The sequence below is a fragment of the Myotis nattereri genome (genome assembly GCF_964212035.1).
Source record: "Myotis nattereri genome assembly, chromosome: 4".
In the NCBI taxonomy this organism is placed as follows: Eukaryota; Metazoa; Chordata; class Mammalia; order Chiroptera; family Vespertilionidae; genus Myotis; species Myotis nattereri.
This window is the reverse complement of record NC_138079.1, coordinates 42,674,628-42,702,364: the sequence shown is the minus strand read 5'-3', so window position 1 is coordinate 42,702,364 and position 27,737 is coordinate 42,674,628. Positions and strand designations below refer to the sequence as shown.

The window sequence follows — 27,737 nt, the reverse complement described above, 5'->3', positions numbered from 1 at the left end:
GGTGGGTGGGGCACTTTAGGAATTCAGAAGGGCCTCCCTGAAAGGGTGACATTTGATCTGAGACACGAATGACAAGAAGGTACCACATGTGAAAATCTAGAGGGTACCATACTCCAGGCAGAGGGAATAGCGGGGGCAAAGACCCTGAGGTAGGAATGAGCTTAGGGGCTATGTGAAGAGCAGAAAGAGGTAAGCAGGATGGGATATTTCTCAGGGAATCATTAGGGCACCTTTGCCCTCCCTAGCAAGGCTTTTCTCTGTGTCTTCACAGCACTATCTGTAGCATCTGTTGTAGCACTTAACTCCTTTAGTGAGGACTTGTTTGTCTCCCTCATGGTCCAGGGGCTGACCAAAGGCTGCGGGTTGTCATTGTTATCTTCATACCTCCCAGCCCTTGGCCCATAGAAGATGCTCAATAAATATTTGAGGCATAAATGTGTACATATAGAAAAAAAAGAAGAAGATGGGAATCTGGGAACATGGGTATTAGACTCAAATATGAAGGTAACTAGCAAATCACAAAAATTTTCAGCTCCTAAAATTTTCTTTACATGTCTGAGAGAAGAAGACAATGATGTATTTTTGTAGCACTCTATGACAAATTTCTGATAAAGTTACTGTTGGGAGTTTTACAGTGTAAATGTGGAGGAGCACGTCTTCTAACCATGTTGGTAGGCCATAAACAGTGCTTTCCTAAGTGTGGTCTCTTTCAGTGTTGATTGTGCTCCTGCCTTCCACGTACCTCCCTCAGGAGGCAGTGCTGGGCAGGAGATTCCATTCACTCTAGGAATGTCCATCCCTTGTCTGGCATGACTTGATACCAACCTGGGAGACCAGATAGCACCAGGTCCATAAAAGGCCAGAGGACATTGACAGGAATAGCCTGCTGATATTGTGGGGCAATGTCTGGAAAACCCTTAGCGGATCAGGCACGGCCACCCCTGGAGGAGGCCTGATTGTGTGGCAGAGCCTGGGGAGGGGTGCGGTGACCATCAGGAGGTGGTGGTGGGGGGGAGGTAGGGAGTGGTGGTGCCTGGACAGGGACCCACAGGGTAAAGAACATTGCCTGCTGTCCTCAAGTGCTGTGGACCATGGGCAGCACTGAGGTGAGAGCCCCCACAAGTGAGAGCCAGTGCAGGGCCCCTATTGGCCACTCAAGGGAAGGGCTGGCAGTGGGCCTTCAGTGGCCCAGAGACCTGAAGGTGTCTTGTGTCTGGCATGAGCCATACAAAAGCAGAGTGTCAGCTCCACCGTGGGCAGCCAGTCTCACCCGATTCTGGGACAGAAACAATGCACCTGCCAGTGGGAGCCATCCTGTCACCAGGTGGCCCTTCTGGAATTGGGGCTGACAAGAATGCCAAGGCTTTGGGGGGCATTTGGTCAACACCAGGAGCGAGGTGGAAGTGGGGACATGGTAAGGGGATCTGGAGGGTCGCTGAGCACCCAGAGGGGAAGAAACCAGGACCAGGCCCCACACTGACCTGTCCAGGCTAGGGACACCTCTCCCAGGTGGTGCAGCTGGCCCTGGTGGGCCCTAGCCGTTAGAGAGGGACTTAGAAAATGTTGAGGCAGGCTACTTTGTTGAGGCAGAAAATGTTGCGTGGGTTCTGGTGACCAGAACCTTTAGATCAGAGCCCACGCAGGACCAAGACCAGAGTAAGGGCACTCTGCCTGGCGAACTACAGGAAGGGGCTCAGGGCCCTGGGCCGGGACGGCTTTGGGTCTAAAGGTCAGGTGCTATCCCTTTGGGAACCCCTGGAACAGGATTCCCCTAGGTAAGCCCCCCACCCCCATTGAGAACCCCACACTCGGGACGGATAGGACTCCACCAGGGTACTGCAGACCCCCCTATAGAGGATAAGTAGGGTAAGAAGGTAGATAGTACAGAACTTAGATTGAGAAGATGTGCCATACTGAGTCCAAAGAAAGAAGACTCTGTATTGATTCTTAGATTGAGAAGATGTGCCATACTGAGTCCAAAGAAAGAAGACTCTGTATTGATCTTTTAACACATATGCTTGCTAGCAGAGGAATTAAGGTTATTCCCAGTCAGACAGAACATTTTATACAAGAAGTACGTCCATGCTTTTCTGAGGAAGGAAAGGTAAATGTAAAGGCATGATAAGGCCCAAGGAGCCTTATCCTTAACCCCACTGCAGCCTTTCCACCCCAGGAAAGTGCAGGATTGGCAAGCTCTCCCTGGGGTGATAGATCAGGACTCAGGTAATAGCGGAAAGCGCCAATCCTACTCTTAAAATGGATACAAGAGAGCATTTGGGGTTTTTCTTTTTAATGCCTGCTTTTAAAAAATAAAAAAGGGGGAATTTGCCGGGAGCCGGTCCATCCTTGCTGTTTCAAGGGACCTGGCATATATGGCATACTGTTCTTAATGTGTTTGCTCACCTTCTTGGCACTATGTGTTTTAACCAAGGTCACCTCTCTGAGAAAGGTTGTTTCCCCAGGTAGGGATTTTCCCCTGAAGTTAGGGAGGGAATAAAACCGCTTAACTAAGTGCCAGGTGGGTAATTAATCACTTTAACTATGAACAATCATGCTTAAGCTACATAATCTTTACTCCCTGGAATGGAGATAAGAAACACCCTAACCTTTGGAATAGAGATTGATAGGATTAGAATCAACTGGTATAAATACAGATGTAACAAGACAACAGCTCCACAGAACCTAGACACAGAACCTAGAGACAGAACCTAGAGACAGAACATGGCAAAAGATCCTGGACAGAACTTAGAAGACAGAACCTAGACACAGAACCTAGACACGGAACCTAGACACAGAACCTAGACACAGAACCTAGAGACAGAACATGGCAAAAGATCCTGGACAGAACTTAGAAGACAGAACCTAGACACAGAACCTAGACACAGAACCCACACAGAACCTAGACACGGAACCTACACAGAACCTAGAGACAGAAGAACTTCGCTGGAGAGAACATGGCAAAAGAGAACCCGGCTACAGAACCTGGCGACCAAACCTGGCTGGAGAACCTAGTGAGGGAACATGGCTACTGAACCTGGCTGGAGAACTTGGACTGAACCTGGCTGGAGAACCTGGACAGAACCTGGCTGGAGAATCTAGCGAGGGAACATGGCTACAGAACCTGGCTGGAGAACCTGGAGAACCTAGCAAGAGAACATGGACACAGAACCTGGCTGGAGATCCAAACCAGAACTTCGCTGGAGATCCTGAACAGAACTTGGCTGGAGATCCAGACCAGAACTTGGCTGGAAATCCTGGCTAGAGATCCTGGCTAGGCTGCTGATCAACTGAACGCTGTCATTACTTCTTCGCCGACTCCGTCCACACCTTTGGGGACCCCTGGACCTGCTGGGGTTGGACCCCGGCACATCCAGGACAACATGGCTTTGAAATAACAAAGTAATTTTCTTTTCCTACCCCTCGAAGGCACAACTGCAGGCACCAGAGCACAAGACCATAGAACCCTATTGCTATCTTGTTCTCCATAGGCCATCTCTATGTGCTGCAAATTTAATTAACTACTCCATACCCACCAGGTAAAAGTATGTGTTTCTCCATTTTGCCTCTTATCCAGTGCTAGAGTTTTTCCTGCTATGCTTTCTCGCAGCCCCTTAACCTACCAGCATTGGATTTCATCCTCCTTCCTTATGTCTTCTCCTTTGATTCTAATGCATAAAATAAGCTGCAAAGCTGCCATTCTCGGAGCATATGTTCCCCGGCAGTGCCATCAGTTGGTTCAAATAAACTCATAAAAATTCTCAAAAAAAAAAATAAATAAATAAAAAGGTCAGGTGCTATCAAGGGCACATTTTTGGGAAGGGTCTAGGCTGGAGATGTAAATCTGGGAGTCATCAAGCTTCTGAGAATGGCTTTACAGAGGGAAAAAATTCTGAGATTTCTAGCTTCCAAAACTCCACCACCTTATTATCAAATGGGAGAAGACAGTTCTCTCCCTTCCTCGCTGAAGAACTCTAAATAAGAATTACTCATGTGATGTTTCTAGAACTTCCATAGCTTGTGCAAACCTACAAAGAACTCTGAGTCCTGAAAATAGAAACAGTTCATAATATGAAAAACCACAGACCCAAACGTCCTTAGAAAGCAGCCCCTGTGGGGAGAATGACATTTTCATTCCTGGTGCCAGGCCGAGTGGAGGCCAATAACGTTTCCCTTGCCCTCTGCACAGTGCTATTTGTTTTAGTGTGCCATCTATTTAACCAAGGGAACAATTAATTAACAATTAAGTCTGCTGGAAACATATCACCACGTGGCACTCAGTAAATATTTGTTGACAATGATGAGGCTATTGCTTATTATACCTTGAAATTAGAAACTTAAACTGGAGGTTTCTGCAAGGTGTTAGAGGTCGCAGTGTGAGAGAGGGGCAAAGCTAGAATTTACACCCCGAATTCCTGATTCTAAAGGTGTTCATTGCAAAAAATAATAAATTTATTCATTACCTTTTCTACTACATTGCACTAGTGTTTTGGGGAAGTGGCTGAATTCCACTAAGCCAAATCATATGGTGAGACATTAACCTTCCCAAAGAACAGTAAGATCTCATTAAGTCAAAATAATTGGAAGAATGGCCAGACTGAACTGGGAGGGTGGGGGGTGGGTAGTTTGAAATATTTTCTAAGATATTCAACTTTTTCCTTTCAAGGCTATGTAGTAAATTGGAACAAATAACCACAACATGGGGCCAAGCAGAGGTCTCGCTGAACCTGCTTGAAGGAACGAACAGGAGTAATTTATAAATTGTACATTAATGATTTGCATATAAGTGATGACCGCAAAAATATTTTAGGTATTTGGGGAAATACACTTTTTATTCATGCCAAAACATTTTATTAAGCTAAATGTTCCCCTTGAAAACTGACTTTATGTAGGAATTTACATAGGGAACTTTCACAGATATGTCAGTCAAACCATGTGTTAAAATTATTGTGCATTTGGTTTAGTGGCATATAAATGAACCTGTTTTGCTGTACTCAAATTGTTTGGCATAATTTCTATGCTCAAAGCAGCACAAATGCTGACATCCATCTCTCTCACTTTTCATCCCTTCAGTTTTCATCTATCCCAGGCTAACAGAATGCCTCCAGCTGCTTGAGAACTAGAAGCATTTTCTAGCTCTTCCTTTTCCCTCACCACACTCCCACCAATTTTCGCTAAATGACCCTGTCCTTCCTACCACCATCTGTGAGAAGTCTTTGCAGTATTTGGCTGCCTTTCATTCGTTTTCTGTTCAAATACTAAACATTCATTTGTTCCTGGAGATGTTTAGAAATATTGGGTCTTGTTATCTCTTACCCATGTTCTTTAACACACTCACTTTCAGACATTCTACTCCTGAAGCAGTTTATGGGGCTCCTCTGTTTTTCTCTCTTTGAATTAATTTGTCCACCCTTTATTGTGTAAGAATCAGAGTTGTCTACCTGTTAGGTAACACATGGAAGGTTCCAGACTGGCCAAAGTTATGTTATTGACTAACAGAGAAGCAATTGGGGAAAATAGTCTGTGTAATGCTCACAGCTAACCAATGTGGTCAAAGCTGGGAAGAATGAAGCAAGCTTGGGGAAAATGGGAATCTGGTTGGAGACATATAAGGTTTTTCTTGAGGGGTGAATTGCCATGGATATGATTCAAAGGTCCACATGTCGTAGGAAAAAGACTGACCAGAACAAAAAGGTAGGACTACAGATATTTTTGCCATTTTATGTTACAGTTCATTTTGAGGAAATAGCTTAGGTTCAAAGCAAAATAAATCTCCACAGGAATTCCCTGCTGGTGACTTGCTGCCCCCCTCTGGAGAAGTTGGGAACTGAAGCTTTTAATCCCTTCCTGTGTGGATCTGTCTCACTGTAGGTCTGCATTGGCATTGTTCTCTTACCAGAAGGCGCTTTGCTACAATGTAATGAAGTGTCAGGTCATAAATTGCAAACAGTTTGTTCAGTGAGCTTGCACTGACTCTGAGTAATGCAAGGATCTTTATTTCCTGGCTGGAGGATGAACTCAGTGTTTTGATCCATCTGTCCTTGGTTCCACTCCTACCCAGAATCCAAGCTAAAGCAGCCTTGGACTAGGAGTTCTTCCTGACTTGGTACCCTGCCTCACTTAGTAATCTTATCCTTAAAAGAGAGAGTTTAGACTCATGATCTCTAAGGTACCTTTGGCTCTGATTCCATAAAAATATATTTACCAGTGAGAAATGTTTATTTAACATAAGTAAACTATGAGTTATTAGATGAGCCTTCCCTTTTAATGAACAATATTTTTGGAAATAAAATGAATGCACTTGGTGGATAGGCTGAATTTCAAAGAAATTTCAAAATATGAAATAGGCCACTAGGAGGCAGTGTTGACATATAGTTTATTCAAGCACCTCTTCAATAGAATTAATTCCTTTTGAGGGAATGTTTTTCAAATCCAAGGAAATAAGAATGATTAGAGCCCTAACTGGTTTGGCTCAGTGGATGGAGCGTCAGCCTGCGGACTGAAGGGTCCTGGGTTCGATTCTGGTCAAGGGCATGTACCTTGGTTGTGGGCACATCCCCAGTGGGAGGTGTGCAGGAGGCAGCTGATTGATGTTTCTCTCTCATCGATGTTTCTAACTGTCTATCCCTCTCCCTTCCTGTCTGTAAAAAAATCAATAAAATATATATTTTTTTAAAAAAAGAATGATTAGAGGTTACAATGTTTTGTGTGGCAATAAAGTTTTGAAAAGCATATCAAAGGGGCAAGCATCTTACACAGTACTAGCACAATAAATCAAAGTTTCTATCATCTATGAATTAAAGCATTACATATTGAACCTGATTTGAGAGTAAGAAATGGTAGATAGCAACTTTGTAAAAAAAAAAAAGAAAAAGTGACATTTTGCCCTAGTTGGTTTAGCTCAGTGGGCAGAGCATCAGCCCGTGGACTGAAGAGTCCTGGGTTCGATTCTGGTCAAGGGCATGTACCTCAATTGCAGGCTCAGCCCCTGGCTCCAGTCAGGGCTGTGCAGGAGGCAACCAATTGATGTGTCTCTCTCACATCTATGTTTCTCTCTCTGTGTCTCTTCCCTACCCTTCCATTGTCTCTAAAAACCAATGGAAAGCCTGGCTGGTGTGGCTCAGTGGTTGAACATCGACCTATGAACCAGGAGGTCATGATTTGATTCCCAGTCAAGGCACATAACTGGGTTGTGGGCTCAGTCCCAAGTAGAGGGTGTATGGGAGGCAGCCGATCAATGATTCTCACTCATCATTGGTGTTTCTACCTCTCTCCCTCTCCTTCTCTGAAATTAATCATAATATATATTTTAAAAGTCAATGAAAAAAATATTTTCTGGTGAGTATTAACAAAAAAAGTGGCATTTTATTCTCTAATTTTACCTCAGTCATATGCAGCCTCTGAGAGTTATATTGCTTTGGTTCCATTTCTGTGCATTTGGGGGCGAGGGATGAATTGCTAATTATCTTTGTAAGAACATTCTAGAAACTTCTTTTTTCTTTTTAATACTGCTGCCTTCTCTTTTAAAACTCCAGCACACTTGTGAAGAAGGGCAGTATTATTACTTTTTAAATTGATGGATAAATTGAGGTATAGAGATTTCACATAGGACTTAGCAAATTATAAAATGAAAATAAGAACCTAATGTCACCAAGATAGTCTCATTGCTCTTATATTTTTAACTAGGGGCCCAGTGCATGAAATTCGTGCACTGGGTGGGGGGGGGGGAGTGTCCTTCAGCCCAGCCTGCCCCCTCTCACATACTGGGAGCCCTCAGGCGTTGACCCCCATCACCCTCCAATCACAGGATCGGCCCCTTGCCCAGGCCTGATGCCTCTGGCCTAGGCGTCCGGCCCGGGCAGCGGTGTCCTGCAGTGGCAGCGGGGGGGGGGGGGGGGGGGGGGGGGCGGACTGCGATCGCGTGGGCTCCGCCCCTGCCTCTGCAGGATGCCTCTGGCTGAGGCGTCTGGCCTGGGCAGCGTGGACCCACAGCTGCAGCGGCCCCGCAATCGTGGGCTTCGCTTTAGGCCCAGGCAAGGGGCCCCTAGCTCCTGGGACTGCCAGCTTTGACCGTGCCCAGCTCCCATCGCTGGCTCCACCTCTACTTCCTGCTATCACTGGCCAGGGCGGAAAAGGCACCTGATTCTCTGATCATGGCTGGGGGGCATGTATTTTAACCATCTTTTCCTTATTCCCCCCAGCTCTTAGCTCCCCCCTGGGTTTCACATCACTGTCAGTGGCAGGGGGCTTCTTCCTGCTTTCCCTTTCGCCTCCCTGCAATGTGCCTACATATGCAAATTAACCGCCATCTTGTTGGCAGTTAACTGCCAATCTTAGTTGGCAGTTAATTTGCATATAGCCCTGATTAGCCAATGAAAAGGGTATCGTCGTACGCCAATTACCATTTTTCTCTTTTATTAGTGTAGATAGTTGAAGAAATTACAATTTTTAAACAGCTATCCAATCCAAGGATGTTTATAAATCAGCATGGACTCTTCCCTAATACATGAAGGGTAGCCCTGGTTATTCTAATAGTCTTGCATCTTCCAGCTTGGGCTCTCATAAGAGCATAGATATTATCAGGTAAACACATATTTATCCATCTAGGAAACCTGGATAGAGTTTGGAGAATTTCTTTTTTGTTTTTCTCTAAATTATCCTTTTTTTAAGCTACCAAAGTAACACATGCTTGTTGCTCTTCAGGCTTGACTATTGGAGGCATCTAGGTGGATTCAGTTTGGGGTAGAATGGAGGGGGCCTAGACACCAATCCCTTCTCACCCCCTCCCTATTGGCTGGTACGTTTCTTAGCGGTACAAATGGATCAGCAAAAAGAAAACAACTCTGGAACTCTGAGAGCAGGACTCTGGGCTTTGGATACTTATTGACCAGTGATCTAAGAGTAAACTTAAATAGCAAAGTTCCCATAGCTGAAGTGTCCCATAGCAGTGGTTTTCAAACTATGGGCCAAAACCTGTAAATGGGTCATGAAATCAATTTGAAGGATCTTGACCAGCATGTTTTATTAATAAAATAAGATGGAAAGAAATAGGACACAAAATACCAGAATAGACCACATATTTTATTTCAGTGGTTGTAATGGTATGTGCCTTACTGGGTCATTATATGAAATTGTATTTCTTGCTAAGGGTCATGTTCGAAGGAGTTTGGAAGTCACTTCCCTATATCACTTTATCTGTCCCAATCTGGTCACGGAGCCATTTATGACAGTTCATGTCTAATCCTCCTCACTAGCCTGCAAGCTTCTTGAAGTGGGGATTAACGTCAGAATTACTCTTCCTTGGCCACAGCGATTTCCTTAATGCCTTCTACACAGTGGGCTCTTAGTAAACCTGCTTAAGATTTGCTTTGTACTTATTTTGCTTCTAAGGAAACTTCTAAAACATACTTTTAAAATTGTCAAGTGCTGTCTGTAATTCTATTTTGTTCAGCTCATACCAATTTTATGTAAAGGCTGGCGTTAATAGGAGCATTGTATTTTAACCATCTTTTCCTTATTTCTAAGAACTGTGGCCCAAACATAGAAGAATTCACAAAATTGGGTTCCACTGAGGCGACTACGCAGATTTGTATTTCTGTTTTTCAAAGAGCTCTCTCAGCTGCTGCTCAGTCGTGGCTTCTTTCTGCTGCATCAGCATGGAGGTTCCTTTGGTTACTCCCCAGGCATCCGGCTTTGACATGGAAGGGTTGTACGGCCTGCCTGAGGCTATCCGAAGGTTCTCCCAGTATTCCTTCCTGGCCCTGGGTGAACAAAACACATATTAGACTCCTCCCTGAAGTAGAATACCTCCACAGCACCCTCTTTGCACTCTTGAGACTCTATATCCATTAAAACACACGTATTAATTTGCACTCAAACTTTTCTCCCCTCAGAATCTATATGTCTAAAATTATTTTGAATTTCCTCTTTTAACATATGTACAGGGATCAAAAGCTAAGAATCAAAATAGGGACATTTTCTCTCCGACTTACCCTACCTCCCCAATCATTTCCTCATGACCAGCTGAGCCCCCATTTGCTGCTCTTCTCACACCGGCATCGCTTCTACACTCTCACTCCGTGGACCTGCCTCCTTCTTCTTTCTCCATTGTCTCCTCTAGCTCAGGCCTCATCACGTCTGGTATTCTAGCAAAGGCTTCCTCACAGGTTTCCGTTTTAAGGCTATTAAAACTTGCTAACTTGCAAATCTTGTCCTGGACCACTTGCCACCCTCCAGGCTCCTCACTGCCATTGGGATGAGGTCATACTTAGCTTCTGAGCATGAGTAAAAGGCTGCCCCCTCTTCCTGCCTTGTATCTCCTACCAAATTCTGTCTCTGATACTCTCAAACTTATAGTTTTTCAATATGCCATTCTTTTTCCACCTGAGTGCATTTCTGTAGGCTGTTTCCCTAACCCAGTGGTCGGCAAACTGCGGCTCGTGAGCCACATGTGGCTCTTTGGCCCCTTGAGTGTGGCTCTTCCTAAGCCTTAGGAGTACCCTAATTAAGTTAATAACAATGTACCTACCTATATAGTTTAAGTTTAAAAAATTTGGCTCTCAAAAGAAATTTCAGTCGTTGTACTGTTGATATTTGGCTCTGTTGACTAATGAGTTTGCCGACCACTGCCCTAACCCTTCAAAATTTAGCTTGGGCAGCAGCTCTCTTAAAAATCCTTCATTAGCCCTTCTCTGCCTTTTGCCCCCAAGGGCCATTAGTGCATAGCTGTGCTCAATTAATGTCAGCTGAACAGAGCAGACCTGCTCCCTCTGCTTGGGGTGCTCACCCTCCACCCCCTTCTCTAGCTCATCCCTTCTGCTAAAATATCTTTCTTTTAAGGCAAACATAGTACTTCTCTTCATTGTTATTTTTTTCCATGCTTCTATTATTAAAGCGGTTACCACAGTATAATACATTGGTTTTCTTATCCATTCCACAGTCTTTCATTCTCCCTTCCCCTTCCCCTTCCCTTCCCTTCCCTTCCCTTCCCTTCCCTTCCCTTCCCTTCCCTTCCCTTCCCTTCCCTTCCCTTCCCTTCCCTTCCCTTCCCTTCCCTTCCCTTCCCTTCCCTTCCCTTCCCTTCCCTTTTCTTTCTACCACAGCTGTTCATTTCTCTACTCCTAGTGCTCTGCACACTGCCTGACATAAAATCTGTTTATTATTCATCTTCTCCACTGGACTGTAAGCTTTGAGGGCAAATACTTTTTCTACCTTATTCATCACTCTACTCCAAGCTCTGAGAATTGTGCTTGGCATAGAGCAGGCACTTAATAAGTATTTGTTATACTTAAGTTTTAAAGAATCCATGTTAGGGCCCACCACATGGATGGTGCTTTCCTAGAGCATGAAACCATACTTCACTGCAACTGACATTACTCACATTCTATAATTCCTAAAGCCTTCTCTAGAAATTGCTCCATCAAGATGTTTTATAGACATCTCTGTGAGATAATTTACAGAGAATAACTGACTCTTTATCATCACACATCAAATTAGTTATACTCTTTATGATGACCTCACTTGGACATATTCATAATTAATCTACATGAGTTTGGTTTGGCAGATATAGTTTAAAGGTTCTTACCTGGCTCTAATCCAGGGTTTGGTGTGCATGTCCAAACCACTTCCCCAGCTGCCATGTTTTTCTGAAGCTGGTGGCAAAAAGCCCCTTTCTGGGGCCAGCTCCTCTGCAATCGCCCTGATGTGGTAGGGCTCGAATCCACAGCACCCGCCGATGAACCTGACCCCCAGGTTGTAGGCCTCTCTGGCGTATTTTTGAATGTCCCACCTGGTTGCGACTCTGGGCTCCAGTCCTGCAATAAATGACATTATGACCAAATTCTTTCTTAAAAAATAGTTTAAATGAACAACGATAATAAGTATGTAATCTTCAATAAATGAGTTAAATAAGTGGTCAATATTTAATTCTTAACTTTTCAAAACTGTTAGCTACTTTGTGTCTATATATATATATATATATATATATATATATATATATATATCTCCATCCAGTTTTAAATGTTGTGGTAGTCAGCTTTCAAGATGAACCCTGTCCTCTGATACTTTCATCCTTGCATAGTCTCTGCCTTGTGCTCTTGGAACCCTTACACTAGGGAAAGCCAGATGCCATGTTGTGAGAACACGCAAACATCACCGTGGAAAGACCCAGGCACTGAGGAACTCAGGCCTCCAGTAAAGACAGCAAGAAACTGACACAGGCTCCTAAGAGTCAACTAGAGTGCTTAGAAGTAGATCCCCCAGCTCCCATCAGGCCTTTAGATGACTATAGCTCTGGCCAATGTCTGGACCCCAACCTCTTAAAAGACTCTGAGCAAAAACCACCCAACTAAGCTGTTCCTGAATTCATAATGCACAGGAACTATGAGATTGTAGATACAAAGTTTTACAGTAATTTGTTATACAGCAATAAGTAACACAAATGTCTTGCCATTCTTCTTCCATGGTTGTCCTAGAGTGATTATTTTATAATATCTTACTTCTCTGAGGGTCCCTATAGGATACAGAATATGGTATAAAGACCTTAGAATGGAACAGGAGGTTGGCCATGCTCAGGCCATGCTGATATCTCTGGGGTTGATTTTCAAGGTAGACTCACCCCCACTCCCAAAACACACTAAAAGACTTTATCCTTCTGCCTAGACTGCAAGAGTACCCTCAATTCACTGCTTGGTCTCTTCATTCAAATTTTTCATAGAGTAACCCAGTGATATCTTTCCTCTATCCCCAAACCCTGGAGTAGGAATATCTGAGCAACATTCAAAATAGGAGGAAAGGATCTTGGAGGTTACCTGGTTCTAACCGTCTTATTTTTCTGATGAGAAAATTAAGATCTAGAGCAGTGGTTCTCAACCTTCCAGTTCCTCATGTTGTGGTGACCCCCCATTTCATTGTTACAAATTGAACATAATTAAAGCATAGTGATTAATCACAAAACAACATGTAATTATATATGTGTTTTCCGATGGTCTTAGGCGACCCCTGTGAAAGGGTCGTTCGACCGCCAAAGGGGTCGCAAACCCACAGGTTGAGAACCGCTGATCTAGAGGAACTAAGGAATTTTGCTAAGGTTACACAACTTAGCAACAGAGCTGGAACCAGAATGAAAATCTTTGCTGATCCCACCTATCATCTTTGTTTGCTGATACCTTCTTTTCCTTTTATGACTATCTAATATCAAGGGATTTGTGGCTGCAGGAAGAAAAGCTGGGAGCTAGAGTTGAGGAGATAGGCATACATTTCTTTACTATGATACAGCTCTATGAGCTATAGATTTATTTGGAATGTGTTAAACATAAAGACATCAGAGACAGTGTATAGAATGTCTGTCTTACCAAAGGGGAATTCTGGAAGATCAATAAATCCCTGTTTGCCACAGTCAGGAGTGTGGTAGGCCAAGGGCTGACTCATCAGGTGGGCTTTCAACCCGGCAGCCTGCAGGCCTTCTTTCATGAGCTTCACTGTTTGCAAACTAATTGTGGGGTCAAAATGGCAGTTCACACCAACGATGGAAGCTCCTGCAAGTGGGAAAAACATTTTAGCTTTAGGGATTCACCAGAATACCAGGAGGCCCAACTCTCCTCTCTTAATCAGGTGAATTTGGAAGTATAGCATTTGATCCCTGCTCTCTGCAAATCTATCTTACCTTTGTGCAAGAATGATTGCTAACAGGCAGCAAGCACTTTCTGTGAAAAGTGCTTTGAAGAGTCTGGTATAATTGAAGTGTCATTTATGCACACTTGGCTGTCCATCTTTTTTTTTTTTTTTTAATCATTATTAGAGTTTTTCTTAACTTCAAATTTTAGTAGTCAATTTTTCAATTTTTGACATTAATATTGCAAGCACAATAATTTTTTTTAGCACTCCCAGCTGCTAGATTGCACCCGTGGTTACCATACCACTATCTGAGGAATAAATCAATGTTCCCTTTCATCAGGCCAATGTAGTGATATCACTAATCCAGAGTCCAGGAGCAGCAGAGCTGATGCCACAAGCTGTGGTATCCAGTGTTCAGTGGCAGGTACCTCAGAGGTCCTCACTGGCCTGGGTCTGCAGTTTGCTCTTTATTCTTATTCTATCGGCCGCCCTCATGGCCATTCCTTTGAATCAGCTTTTGAAGGGACACCTGTGACCTCAATCTTACCAAATCCAGTAATCACTTCTCTGTTCTCATTTACTCTACCTCTCAGCGGCATTCAGTCTATTGGATCCCCGCCTCTTTCATCAACACTCCCCTTCTCTTAACATAATGTTCAATCATAGTTCTCCCCTTCTGAGAACTTCCCACACTCCCTAAGTGTTGCTCCTATTGCCCTGGCTGCTTTTTGGGGGTGTTACATGCCCACTCCTCCCCAAGGCTGGACTGTTCAACCCTGAGTGACCCAGGATCCCATCTTCTGCTCTTCACCTACACCTTCTTTTCAGCACCAGGGCCTTCAATACCATCTATATCTAGAACTCCCCTAAATTTCTCTCTCTAACCTGACCTTTCCATCAGGTTCTAGATTTGTATATTCAAAAGCTTACTTAATATCTTCACTTGGATCTTGACTACCTCTCTTCCTCTCTCTTTTTTTTTCCTTTTGGATGATGTGCTGCCAGAATTTTTCTTTCCTTGCCTGACTTTATTATGCTCATTAATTAATCATATGTTGGCTATTTATTGGATGTCTATTAGGTAAAAGGGCCCTTGTAAGGGATTCTAGAGAAATATAAACGTAGGACATAGTCCCTGACACCAAGAATTTTATAACTTAGCACAGGGCTTTCAGGCTTGCTCCATGAAAATAAGTTCTGTGATCCATTAAGTTAGATAGTAGCTGTTCACTATATCCCCTTCTTGGACATTGCCAATATGCCTGAACATATAGAAGGCTCTGAGAAGTTCTGTAGTAAAGAGACCTGCTTAACTTGGTTTAACACAGCATTTTCTAAATGCATTTGACTACATGACCCTGTAACACCCCATAGATTAGAAAATGTTGACTGAGGATATTCCAAAGGAGGGGTATAAATAGAAAGTGTTATAGTTCCCAAGAAGATGGAGTGATACTTGGGGTAGGGATGATTATTTTAGGGTACATGGAGGTAGAATTTGAACTAACATTGGAAGATAGACTTATTAGGTGGATATCAGATAGATTTATTAGGCAGATATTTATTCAGGACCTATTGTGTAATAGGCACTATGCTAGGCAGAGAGACAATGCTGAGACAAGAGAGTGTCTGCCCTCTTAAATTTTGCAGTCTAGTGAGAGAGTCACACATTAAAGCGATAAACAAATGAGATAAGTAGGAAGTGCTACAAAGAATATAAATAGGGTACAGTGATTTCAAACACTGTGACCACCTACTCTGAACAGAATGATGAGACTCAAGCCAGGAATCCTTGCTAGTTAACAATGGTGATGATTAAGGCCTCCTCTGATCTTTCTGAAATAAGTTAATTCCCCCCCCCCCATTTTTATACCGATCAAAAATTAGTATTATAAAACTTTATTCCTAAATAATTGTTACTGTCAATGACAAGTATGAAGTGACTTCCATGAAATATCAGGAGCTGGATAAAAATCAGAAATTAAAGAAATAGCCAAAGTCTTTTTGCAGAGTGAGTTGGCTCTTCCACTGACACTGAGCTATTCCTTGGGTTTAAAATGAGGCAGATTTAAAAACAATCGGTATTTTCCCAAATTGAAATGAAATCTGATATTAGGAATGAAAATTATATAAGATAAATGAGGTGGTCAATATTTCATATCAAAGGATTTTTAAAATTTATTATGTCAGTTACAAAAAAAAAGCAAAGCATACCAGTAATTTACAAGAGTGGAAAAACTGGCAAAGAGGGCAGCTGCTCTAACAGTTATTAATGTTTAAAGACCTCAACTGGAGATAAGTTTAAAATAAAACACAAATTTTCTGAATGCTCCTTTTGAGTTGCCTAAATTCTTTCCCATTCCTAGTTGTTAAACCTTCAGCATAGGCCTACTTGCTCCTTCTTTCAAAAGACTGGTGTGTGTGTGTGTGTGTGTGTGTGTGTGTGTGTGTATCTTTTTTAACTTTACATTTTTCTCTTTAAGACTCAATAATATATCAGTAGTCCTAAAAAAGGGAAATTAATGGTTTTTCCTGTTAATAAATTGTATGTTATTTTAAAAGTCTCACTAATTGCAAACTGATCACAATCCATCCTCACCTGCTTTGACCAGGCGCACTGCACACTCGCCGGGGGTCACGCCGTGCAGGTCTCCCTCGGGGCCGATGCACATGGTCGCTGCCACTGGCTTTCCAGAGGCTTTCAAGGCTTCAACCGCCCACACGGCCTCTTCAACGTGTTCAAAATACTGAAACACAACAAGTACTTTTCATCTTGTTTCTCCAGAACAATTTGAAAATGCATTCTGTTGCTCAATAATTAAATTAGATGAGTGATTTTCAAACTCTGAGTTTGAAATGTTTTGAATACTGAGAATTTGAAATTGAGAACTATTAGCATTTTTAAAAACAGAATAGAATGGTGATTTCTCACTGTGAATTGCAGGGAAAAGGTTTGAAAAACACTGCAGTAGATTAACTGAATCAAATTTAGTAAAAGCCCTAAATTGGAAAAAGATTTCAAAACTAAATATTACTATTACTAGTCCTGACTAGCACCTAATCTCACATGGTCCTCATGAAAGCAGAAGGCAGAGGAAATGGACTAAGTGCACTTGCCCCATCTTTGATCATGCCTTTGTTTACCTCTGCAATCAGGAAGTCCACATTCTTCTTCATGAAGACCTCTAACTGCTGCTGAAATACTTTTTTAACTTCGGTTTCACTCTTGCAGCTGAGGTACGAAGGTGTCTGACTCACGCCTCCTGCCACCAAAGCGTCTCCCTCGTCAGCCACTTGCCGGGCGATGTCACAAGCTGCTTCATTGACTTTCTGCCCCTAAAATGGTGAGTATATGATACATCTACATTTTTATGTGAAACTGAAACAAAATTATTATTCAGATGTCCTCATCTCAGTTGTATGTTATAATAGTGATTTGATTCCAGAGAATGACAGTGATGGAATGGTTCAATGCATTACCAAGCTGAGCAATTTGCAATGACAGTAACATCAAAAATAGTGTTGAAAACAAAATAAATCTAATGGTGGTATCTAGGACATCATATTATACCAAAAATCTATGAGGGTAAAAGTCTTTACATAAAAAGATCTGGTATCTTCCAGTGCCAAAGTTGCACTTAGAAGAATAGTGGTGATAATGATGATCATTTGTCTTTAAGACAAATAAAACTAAAATTCAATTAAAGTGACTACAGAATTCATGTCTTTTTTTATGTTTTCAATTAACAGATAAATGTAACACAAGTAAGGTCTTTTCTAATTACTTAGACGTTAAAAATGAACACATCCTCAAGAAACCCCAGTGCTGTAGGTCACAGAGACCCATGGAGTTTTGAAAATGTCTTTTCATTGTAGAGATGAAGAAATTGCCCCCTTGATAGGGTAGGTAGAGGCCTTACTCAGCATCACACAGTTCACTGTAGCTGAGTCAGGAAGATTCCAGGTTCACTGACCTCTTGTACCTATGACTTTTCACCTACTATACCACATTAAAAAAAACCGACAATGAAAGAATTTATAAGGATACCCACGTAGGAGCCTGGAAGAATCATTAATCATTAAATATCTTTCTGCCACTTTGGGAGACTCCAGATCAAACCCAAGTATTATTCACACATATCTCATTATTGTATTATTTAAAATAAGACAAAACTCTGCAGAGGCTCAACGTTTTTCTCTGTCAGAACTTTGCTGATGATGTGTCTTCTGCGCTCTTTTGAGAATGCCGTGTATGGTTTACTCACGGATATTTTCTCTGCCACATAGTTCCCCCTGTTCTCCAGCTTGTCTTCACTCGCATAAAAGGTGAAGGTCTGCATGACATTGGATCCAGCTCTGAGGAATTCTCGGTGAAGCTGGCGAACTGGGAGATTCAATAAGAAAGGCACCAATTGCTATCAGTTTATTAACCCAAGTTCTAGGATAAATATGAAAACATCCCCTAAAATTCCTGGTTGCTTGGCATTCATGCCTCCCGTGGGATAACTGAGAGGTGGATCTGGGGTCTCTTGCCAGGAAGAAGAGATTTCTACCATGGAATGGGGAGAAGAAAAGAGGGAGGTCCCAGAGAGGGGGAATCATTTCAGCATTTTTGCCAGGTGAGGAGGTACGGAAGGGCATTCTCTACAGAGGGTACAGCCTGAGCAAAGACAAGGATATGGAAACAAGCGTGGCCTTTGGGGGAACAGCAGGTATTCTGAGCCGCTGGAGTTGAGGATGTGTTGGAGAAGTGGCGGTAGATGCAGTTGGAAAGGTAGACTGGCAGACAGTATGAATGGCATAGCACATCATCCCAAGGAGTCTAGGCTCCAGACCACAAGTGTTGCCCACAGTTTGTAAGCAATGGAGTGATGTGATTAGCTCAGCGTTTCTGAAAAATGAGTGGGATAAGAATTGGAGCAAGGTTCAAACATGTCCATAATGAATGCCAAAAAGCAAAGCTTTCCCAGGTTAGAGGAAACATGATAGAAATTGTTTCCATGTAACAGAGTGTATTCAAGTTAAGGAATTATATATCCTTTGCTCTAAAATAGTGATCCTAACCCCTGGTAGCCCACTAGATACACTGTAAGCTTTTAAAAAGTTATGAATATGAGGGTAATCCCACAGATACTCTGATTTAATTGGTTTGGGACCAGGCACAGACTTTTTTTTTTTTTTTTAAATGTTTCCCAACTAATTCTTATTTTTAGCCTTGTTGAGAACCACCATTCCTAGAGAGTGGGGAAAATGCTCATTTTATAAAATGGTAGACTTAGCTGGTATTTGCATTGTCAGGGGACTTAACTGGGCAAAGTAAGAAATCAGCAATCCAGTACCAGCCCCTGACATTTATTTTGAAATTCCAGAGGCCTATATAATCCGAAGGTCTGGAAGCGACTATCCTGGGAGCCAGGAAGTTAGTAGGACACTGGAGTTCTTAGCCCTCAGGGGCTAAGACCGGAGATGAGTCTGGCATCTTTGCATTCCAGGTGCCTACTAGACCAGAGAACATAGGAAGCTCAGTGTTGTTGTTTTTTTAAAAAAAAGAACAAATAAGTGAGGCAAAAAAAGCTTTTGAATTTCAGAAAATGGGTTTCTAAGCTTGAAGCCAAATCTTTGTTTTTAAATCATGGAAACTTTAGTTCTCAGTGGGAATTTAAAAGGATGCCTAAATTAAGGGGTTTGCACTTATTTTAATTAGCAACAGAACCAAGGCCCCATGTATGAATCAGATGAGCTGTTGCGGCTGGAGCAGGGGTGCAGAGCCTGTAGACCAGGTGCCTATACACTAGAGCCACACGGCTTATAAACAGGAAGCCCACCCAGCTTGTCCTTGGATGTATTCCAGAGGCTCTGCAAAAAAATCCTGGAATGGTATGCAAATTGTTTGTGTAGCTGTGCATTCACAGTGCAGAGGGCCCACACACTTTTATCAGATTTTTCCAGAGGGCAGTGACCCAGCTCCTTATTCTTAGTTGATTTGATTGTCCCACCATGTTTCTTAAAATTGAAGTGCTTTTCAAAACGTACCTACACAGAGACTCACTGGGGGTCAATTTTTATGAATCGAGATGCCCCAAGCCCCTCCAGACCCAGCAAACCCCAATTGCTTGCTGAATTCAATGCTGATTCCACTGGGTACAAGAACTACAACTTCTGACATGAACTTCAATAGGAGAATTAGTCTGGTAATTTTGGGGTATCCTTTCAATTTCTATTTTCTATTTTCTGTTTTCTATCATCATAAGACTCCTGAGTCTTCCTTCTCTAACAAATAATAGGGTGTGACTGGTCTCTAGGACAAGGACACAACCTGTACTAATTAATTATATTCATGCTAAGGTTTTAAACTCTTTGTTACATTAGTTTTACCTTAGCATCATAGAAGCTAAATGTTACCCAGTCTCTTGACTAAGTTGCTGAGTGGGTATCCTTACAAATTCTTACATCCTCACCATTTTTTAATGTGGCACTGTGTGTAGGGGGAAAGAGCATAGGCACAAGAGGTCAGTGAACTGGAATCTTCCTGACACAGCTACAGTGAACTGTGTGATGTTGGGCAAGCTCTTTACCTACCCCATCAAGGCAGTAATTTCTTCATCTCTACAAGGCAAAGGGAGTTTCAAAATTCCATGAGTCTGTGTGCCCTACAGGACTGGGGTTTCTTGAGGACAAATGTCCATTTTTAATGTCTAAATCATTAGAAAAGACCTTTCTTGTGATACATTTATCTGTTAATTGAGAAAATACAGAAAGACATGAATTCTGTAGTCACTTTAATTAAATTGTATTCTTTTTAACCATAAAGGCAAATCATCATCACTATTTGCTAGGTAGTCTTCTATGCGCCTCACAGGACATCAGATGTATTTAGCATTCTGGGGAAATTAAAGGTGTTTAAAGAACTCATGCTCTGAAAGAGAGCGGTGGTCAGTTTTCATGCTATTTTATGTAAATGAATGTGTGTACCTGCAGGTGCTTTTCTAAATTAAGCTGGGTGAAAGCTAGAATTGAGGTAGACCCTGAAAAACTTCCCAGAAAATTGGACTACACCGGAAATATTTTTGTAGGACTGGTACCTGGGCTTCACTTTTTAGTGCTGGAAACGGCAAGGAAGGGAAGTTATGCTATAGGTCTATAATCCCTTATCCAAGACATTCTGGGACTAAATACACCTTGGAATTCAGAATTTTGGGGAATTTTAGAAAGCGATTACAGTATATATGCTATATATTATCTAACACTCTCATTAGCTCCCCCCCCCCATCAAACACATTAATACTTATTTTACACCAAAATATATGAGTAACCACATTAAAGGGAATACTGTTATAAATATTAGGTCACATTTTGCCCCCAAATGATTTTGCTGCAAATTTATTATCCCACTGAAGAAATACTGCAAAATTTTATTTGACCTTTTAGAGTTTGCTGTGGAATCCCAAAGACTTGCATTCCTCAAGTAAATTTACAAGGGTAATATCTAACTATGCTCTATGCATATATAACTGGGAGATATTACCTATGTACATATAAACTCCCTCAGGTTCCATCCCACCTCCCTCCTAGCCATAAAAGAATTGTGGTCAAAAAAGTAAGTGAGAATAGGTGTATGGGTACAGGTGCAGGATAGAGAGATAGTCAAATTTAAATAGGGTGGGCTAGTATAAAATGCAGTTAACTAGCTGGCATCTATACAGTGGAGGAGGGCCTATCTGCAAGGCCATGACTGGTATTGTACCATGTACCATTTAACTTAAAGTGGTTAAGGAGAGAAGGTGGACATATGCAGGAGAATGGGGAAGAAGCACTAGAGTGGGAGGGAAGAAGGACTGAGGGTTTTGATGAGATTGGGGAGTGGCAGTGTTAGAGTGAGCAGAAAAGATAGGAGGTGGTGGTCAAAGAGTGAGTGCTGGTAATTGAGATTTCAGAGATGGACAGACAGCTATTGATGATGGCAAGGTCTAGGAGTGGGCTGCTGAGGGGGTGGGTGGAGGAAGAGTTCAGTTGGAGATGAGGAGGAGACCAAGGCACTAGCGGAAAGAGTGCTGCACTGAAGTCACCTAGAGAGGTGAGGGAGAGAGGGGCAGAGGAAGGCAGAGAGCCAGGAACTAGACTGACCTACAGTGAGGGTCAGGACCAAGTGGTACACACAGGTGACAGTAACAAAGAGGTCTGTTGTGCTTATCCAACACGTGGATCCATACTTACATATGTAGCACAGTGCCCAGCAGGCATTAATAAATATTTGGAAAATGTGGCATGAATGTATCTGTTTGATGGTATGCACCTAGACTTGAGTCAATATGGTGCTCTTTTATGAAAAGTTCGAATAGAGCAAGGGTGGGAACCTTTTTTCTGACAAGGGCCATTTGGATATTTATAGCATACAAAATTATCAACTTAAAAATTAGCCTGCTATATTTGGTCAGACACTTAATTAACTCACCCCTAATGCCTTGGAAGGGCCAGACCAAATGATTTTGCAGGCCTTATATGGCCCGCGGGCTGGACGTTCCCACCCCTGAAATAGAGCAAGGCACCAACCTGCTTCTGGGTGCTCCACAGCAGCTTCCGGGGTCCAGGGGCCTGCCTTCACATAGCCCCTCTTCTCCAGTGAAAAGACAAACCCTCCATCTCCAATCACAACCTCTCCAGAGTTTAAACGTTCGAGGATGCCCTGAAATTACAGATGAGGGGGGAGAAAGGAGCTACTTGAGTTTTTTAGACAATTTTCTATCTTTAACTTATAGACAATTTATCTTTAACTTTTGCTATCATATTCTTGAGAAATGTTATTTCTATAGAATTCTAAGAAAGTACAATGTATAGTTTATAAATTCATGGTACTATCTATAAGGCAAACAGCCAACATGCTCATATAATGAAAATTTGTGTATGTATGTGTCGGGGAGGGGGTGGTCTTTCAGGACACATTAAAGAGTTTTGAAGAATGTGGGAAGATGTTATGTTTGAAGAAATACCTGAAGAAGGATTAAATGAACAGGTTTTGTTCTAAATCCTCAAATGAAAACTTAAGCACACATTCTTAAAATGATGAAGGCTAGTCTTTCTTCTTCTATAGATAAACTAAGGAGATGATTAAAATTGACAAAGTTGAAGTGGCATATAATACTAGTAAGGCATTTTGAAGACTGAAAAGTCAGAAGACGCTTGATAAAGACAGAAGGAAAGGATACAACCTCAAAGGTGGTCAAATCCCTTAAAGTCTTCTATCTTTGGTGTTAATACTCAGTTTCTGCAACAGCAGCTATGTTGTGCTGTCCAAGAGGTTATGAGTGTGCGTGTTGAACTCGACAAGTGTGACATGATAAGGACAGGAGAAAGACAAGTAAATAAAGTATTTGTAAACTGATTTCCAGCCCAATCTCCATACTATTCCAATCATTTACAGTACTGTGCAATAATTCACCAGACATTATTATTTAATAGATATATTTTGAACTGAATATTTTTCTTTATTTTTTAAAATATATTTTTATTGATTTCAGAAAAGGGAGAAGGAGAAAGTGATAGAAACATCAATGATGAGAGAGAATCATCTATCGGCTGCCTCCTGAACACCTTCTAGTGAGGATTGAGCCCACAACCTGGGCATGTGCTCTGACCGAAATTGAACTGTGCCCTCTTGGTTCATAGGTCAACACTCAACCACTGAGCTACACCAGCTGGGCTGACCTGAATATTTTTAAAGGGCTTTGTAAATTAGAAAGTAATTTTCTAGTGTAACCATTTCTTTTTAATTTAAAGGAATCATAGACTTTAACAATAAAAAATACCTGCATTCAATTTGGTCATTTTCCCAGACTTTATAAATGAAGTATTAAGGCCCAGAATCTAAAAATTTACACAAAATCTGCCAGGTGGGGAGTATAGGGCCTCCTGATTCTTATTCATAGGTGGTATCTAGATTCGATTTTAAATAGGAGAGATAGCCTGAAAAGACTATGAGAGGAATAACTTGGAATGTACCTACCTATTGTGTTCCATTTATTATCAATAACAGTGGGTAAAACAAATGCTGATGTAATAACAAGGGTTACATAAATTTGGTGTAGCCGTTCATAAGATTTTGCATCCACCTTCTTGGAGCCTCCCTCATTTTAATCCTCTTTCCCTCCACTGCCCTTTCCAGTGCCATCTGGTCAGCTAGTGCTCAGAGAGAAGACACAGCTAACATTTTCACTTTAAAGCAATAAAATAGAAGGGTCATGCTATATGTTCCCTAATATCCCTTCCAGCTAGAAAAATTTTCAAGCATAAAAATCCATGAGATAACAAAACCACTACAACAATACAGAATTGATCAAATGTAATTTTGAAATCCAAGTAAGTCATGAGTACCTAAATGCCACATCTTAACACAACTTTATGACCCAATTAACAAGAAATACACACACACACACATTGTTAGTCAGTGCAATTATATAAAAACACAAACAAAAATCAAATAAATGAGATATGACTTGCTACTAACTTTCATTTGATTGAAATAATTCATGATATTTCTGTTCAGTCACTTAGCAACTTTCATTGAACATGTGTGTGTGTTCAAACTCTAGTACCACAAACATTTAAATACAAAGCATAGCTAAGAATTTAATATTTGCTGGTGGAGTGGTTAGTGGTGATCCCATTACCATATTGTTCATAAATTGGTTGAACAATTACATCTGGAAAAACAATGTCTTAGATTCTAATGCATTTGTTAATTACCTGAACTTCAGACATTTTTGTTCCAAAGCTAAACAGCTTTTTTAAAAAAGTGGAATGTGCTATGAAAAAAATTCTCAAGATATGGACATTTTAATGACATTGATTCTACCAATCCATGAACATGGTACATTCTTCTATATGGTTTATATCTTCTTTTATCTCTTTTTTCAACATCCTGGAGTTTTTCAAGTACAGGTCTTTTACCTCTTTGGTTAAGTTTATTCCTAAGTATCTTAAATTTTTTGTTGCAATGGTAAATGGGATTGTTTTTTTCATTTCTCTTTCTGAGAGTTCATTATTGGTGTATAAAAATGCGATCAATTTCTGGGTGTTAATTTTGTACACTGCTACATTGCCGAATTCATTTATTAAATCGAGTAGTTTTTTTGGTGGAGTATTTAGGGTTTTCTATATACAATATTATGTCATTTGTGAAATATAACAGTTTTATTTCCTCCTTTCCAATTTGGATACCTTTTATTTCTTCTTCTTGTCTGACCGCTGTGGCTAGGACTTCCAGTACTATGTTGAATAAGAGTGGTGAAAGCAGATATCTCTGTCTTGTTCTTATTCTTAGGGGAAATGTTTTTAGTTTTTGCCCATTGAATATGATGTTGGCTGTAGGTTTGTCATATATGACTTTTACCATTTGCAACAGCATGGATGGACCTAGAGTAGGGGTGGGCAAACTTTTTGACTCGAGGGCCACAATGGGTTCTTTAACTGGACCGGAGGGCCGGGACAAAAGCATGGATGGAGTGTTTGTGTGAACTAATATAAATTCAAAGTAAACATCATTACATAAAAGGGTATGGTCTTTTTTTTTTTTTTTTTTTTAGTTTTATTCATTTCAAATGGGCCGGATCCAGCCCGCGGGCCGTAGTTTGCCCACGGCTGACCTAGAGAGTGTTATGCTAAGCAAAATAAGCCCATCAGAGAAGATAAGTGTTACATGATCTCACTCGAATGTGGAATCTAATGAACAAAATAAAGTGAAGAACAAAATAGATCTAGAGACATAGAAGCATAGAACAGACTGAGGAACTTCAGAGGGAAGGTAGGGGTGGGGGAGGAGAGATTAACCAGGGAAATTATATGCATAGTCATGGATATAGACAAAAGAGTGGTGAAGGCCTGGGAGGGGTGGGTGCAGGGAGGAGGGGGGTCAAATGGGAAATAAAACAAAGGGAACATTTGTAATACTTTCAACAATAAAGATACATTTTAAAAATTTATAAAATTCTCACGATATTGTTTTGTGAAAATGTCTTACAGTACCTGCAATATCTGCAATATTGCAATATTTTGCAATACTGCAAAAACAGTATCTGCAATATCAGACCATTTTTGTATATAAGTACATATTTGCCTAGACAACAAGCTAGCAGAATATACACTAAAATGTAGCAGATGGTGTTCATAAGTCTTTTCCAAGCTGTTTACAATGAACATATGTTAGCTTTGTAACTTACATTATAATTTTAAACTCAAAAGTATAGGCATATTATTGTCTATGTTTTAACACTGGCATATGCATGGAAATAAGGTCACCAAAGAAACTTTTTTTCCATTTTATGTCTATCTTTTGCTTATATAATCCTTTAAAATGTTTCATTTTCTGAGTTTGCAGTTGGTTAGAATCTATGGCTATGAGAATGGAGCCAAACCAAAAAAACATTTTTTAAATCTCTGTAGGAATCATTCTTTCCAGTATACATCAACTATTCATTTAGTAGATTTATGGATTGGCAAAGATTCTCAACCCAATTGAACTGGTGATAGCCTCTAATCATTTGCCTCTCAACATCTTCTTCAGCATCTATTAATGCTGCATGGCATTTAAAAATTTTAAGCGAGTTAGCCTTTTTCTTTTGTGGAGGTCTTTTTAATTTGGGGGGATGGCTGGCAATGAGAGGATGAGAGGTGGACCTGACCTCATGGTCCTCACAGCTAAGCAGGTACAGTTGGCCTGGCCGGGTCTGCCTATTCACAATCCCCTGGGGGCCTCTGCCCCGCCCCCTCCCCGCCCTCCAGCCTCTGGCCGAGTGCTTTGACAACTAAAGGTCAAATATATTCCCTCTCCCTGTGTCCTTTTCTTCCCATACACCCAGCCATAGTCTTGAGGTCAGTCTCCATCCATCTTCCACCAAACTAGAGGATGGCGGACAGCCTGAACCAGAACACTGGTCCAACAAGGGAAGATATGTGCTTGTTATTAATCAGGTGCTGGAGATGCTGTTTTAAAAATCTTAATAACAGCCCTTCCACAGTATCTTACGACCTCTGTGCACATTTTTGAGGCCCTCCTGGTGCACTTTGTCTTCATCGCTGAAACCAAACTGTAGGAGAAAACGTACCATTGTCCAACCAAGCTACAAATATGACCCTGAAGGAGGGAGGTACCCGGAGACCCCACAGTGGGGAGGCGCGTGCTGGAAACTGTCAGAGCCCGAGCCCGCGCCAGCCTGTGGGGCTGGTCCAGGGTGCAGAGGGGCGCACGTGCAGCGTTGGTGGCAGCGGCTGCGGCTGCGAGAGGGCAGACACATTGGAACCCGGGGAGGGAAGTTCCGCCTCTGAGTCTGGAGCTGCCCTTCTGGGAGAGTGCATGCAGAACTCAGGAAATGTTGGGAGTCTCAGAGCTCTGGGGGCGCCCTCGAGTGGGGAGTAAAGAGATCTAGGGAGTGACGTGGACGTGGGCAGGAATGGGGGGCTCAGAGGCTCCCTGGGTCTTGCAGGAGACGTTCTGGGAACACCTTCTCACAGCCCGGCTCGAGGACGCCTCTTGCACTCCCGAGGGTGGGAGATTCGGCTTTGGTGGAGCGCCACCGGGACTCTTGACTGGGACGGAGAGCGCCCTGGGTTCCCCAAGACTCACCTTTTTGGCCTTTTTGCCCCCAATGGGTGCCATCTTCGTGGTGTCCGGACTGAAACTCGGCTCGGATGTGGACCTACGAGGCCTGTGTGCCCCCCTGCGAAGCTCAGAGCTGCCCGAGGCTGCAGCCGGGCTCTTTATACTCGCTGCTCCAGTGTGGGATGGTTTCCCCAGCCTCCTCGCGGTCCAACTGCTGGCCTCGGGCGGGGAACACGCCCACCAACCTTTTATTGAGGCCTGCCTTTTGCTTGGAAAGCTGCCTTTTGCTAAGATGACGGGAGGAGGTGATCGAGATTGTTCTCCCAAATGGGTGGAAACAATGAGAAATAAAATAAGAAAAAATAAACAATAATAATGAGGTCACTACTCAGGCTTCAAATGACCTGCTCACAGTCCCTCTTTGCCCTTCGTGGGTCCCTGATTCTGATTCACTTCTCCCTTGCCTGGGATCATGCACCATTATTTACGTAAGCCACCTGTCAAGGACCCTACAAATTCCATTAATGCCCAAATA

General features: G+C 42.1%; 1 protein-coding gene across 1 annotated transcript; it reads right to left on the bottom strand.

The window, feature by feature from the left end:
• Positions 1-9,058: 9,058 nt before the first annotated feature.
• Positions 9,059-27,370, bottom strand: BHMT (betaine--homocysteine S-methyltransferase). Its single transcript, XM_081090111.1, has 8 exons — positions 27,227-27,370; positions 22,162-22,294; positions 17,877-17,995; positions 16,756-16,947; positions 16,211-16,358; positions 13,350-13,532; positions 11,582-11,810; positions 9,059-9,758 (listed from the first exon to the last, which is right to left on the bottom strand). The coding sequence occupies exons 1-8, from the start codon at positions 27,257-27,259 to the stop codon at positions 9,575-9,577; spliced, it is 1,221 nt and encodes a 406-aa protein (XP_080946237.1). The 5' UTR covers positions 27,260-27,370; the 3' UTR covers positions 9,059-9,574.
• Between the last annotated feature and the right edge of the window lie 367 nt (positions 27,371-27,737).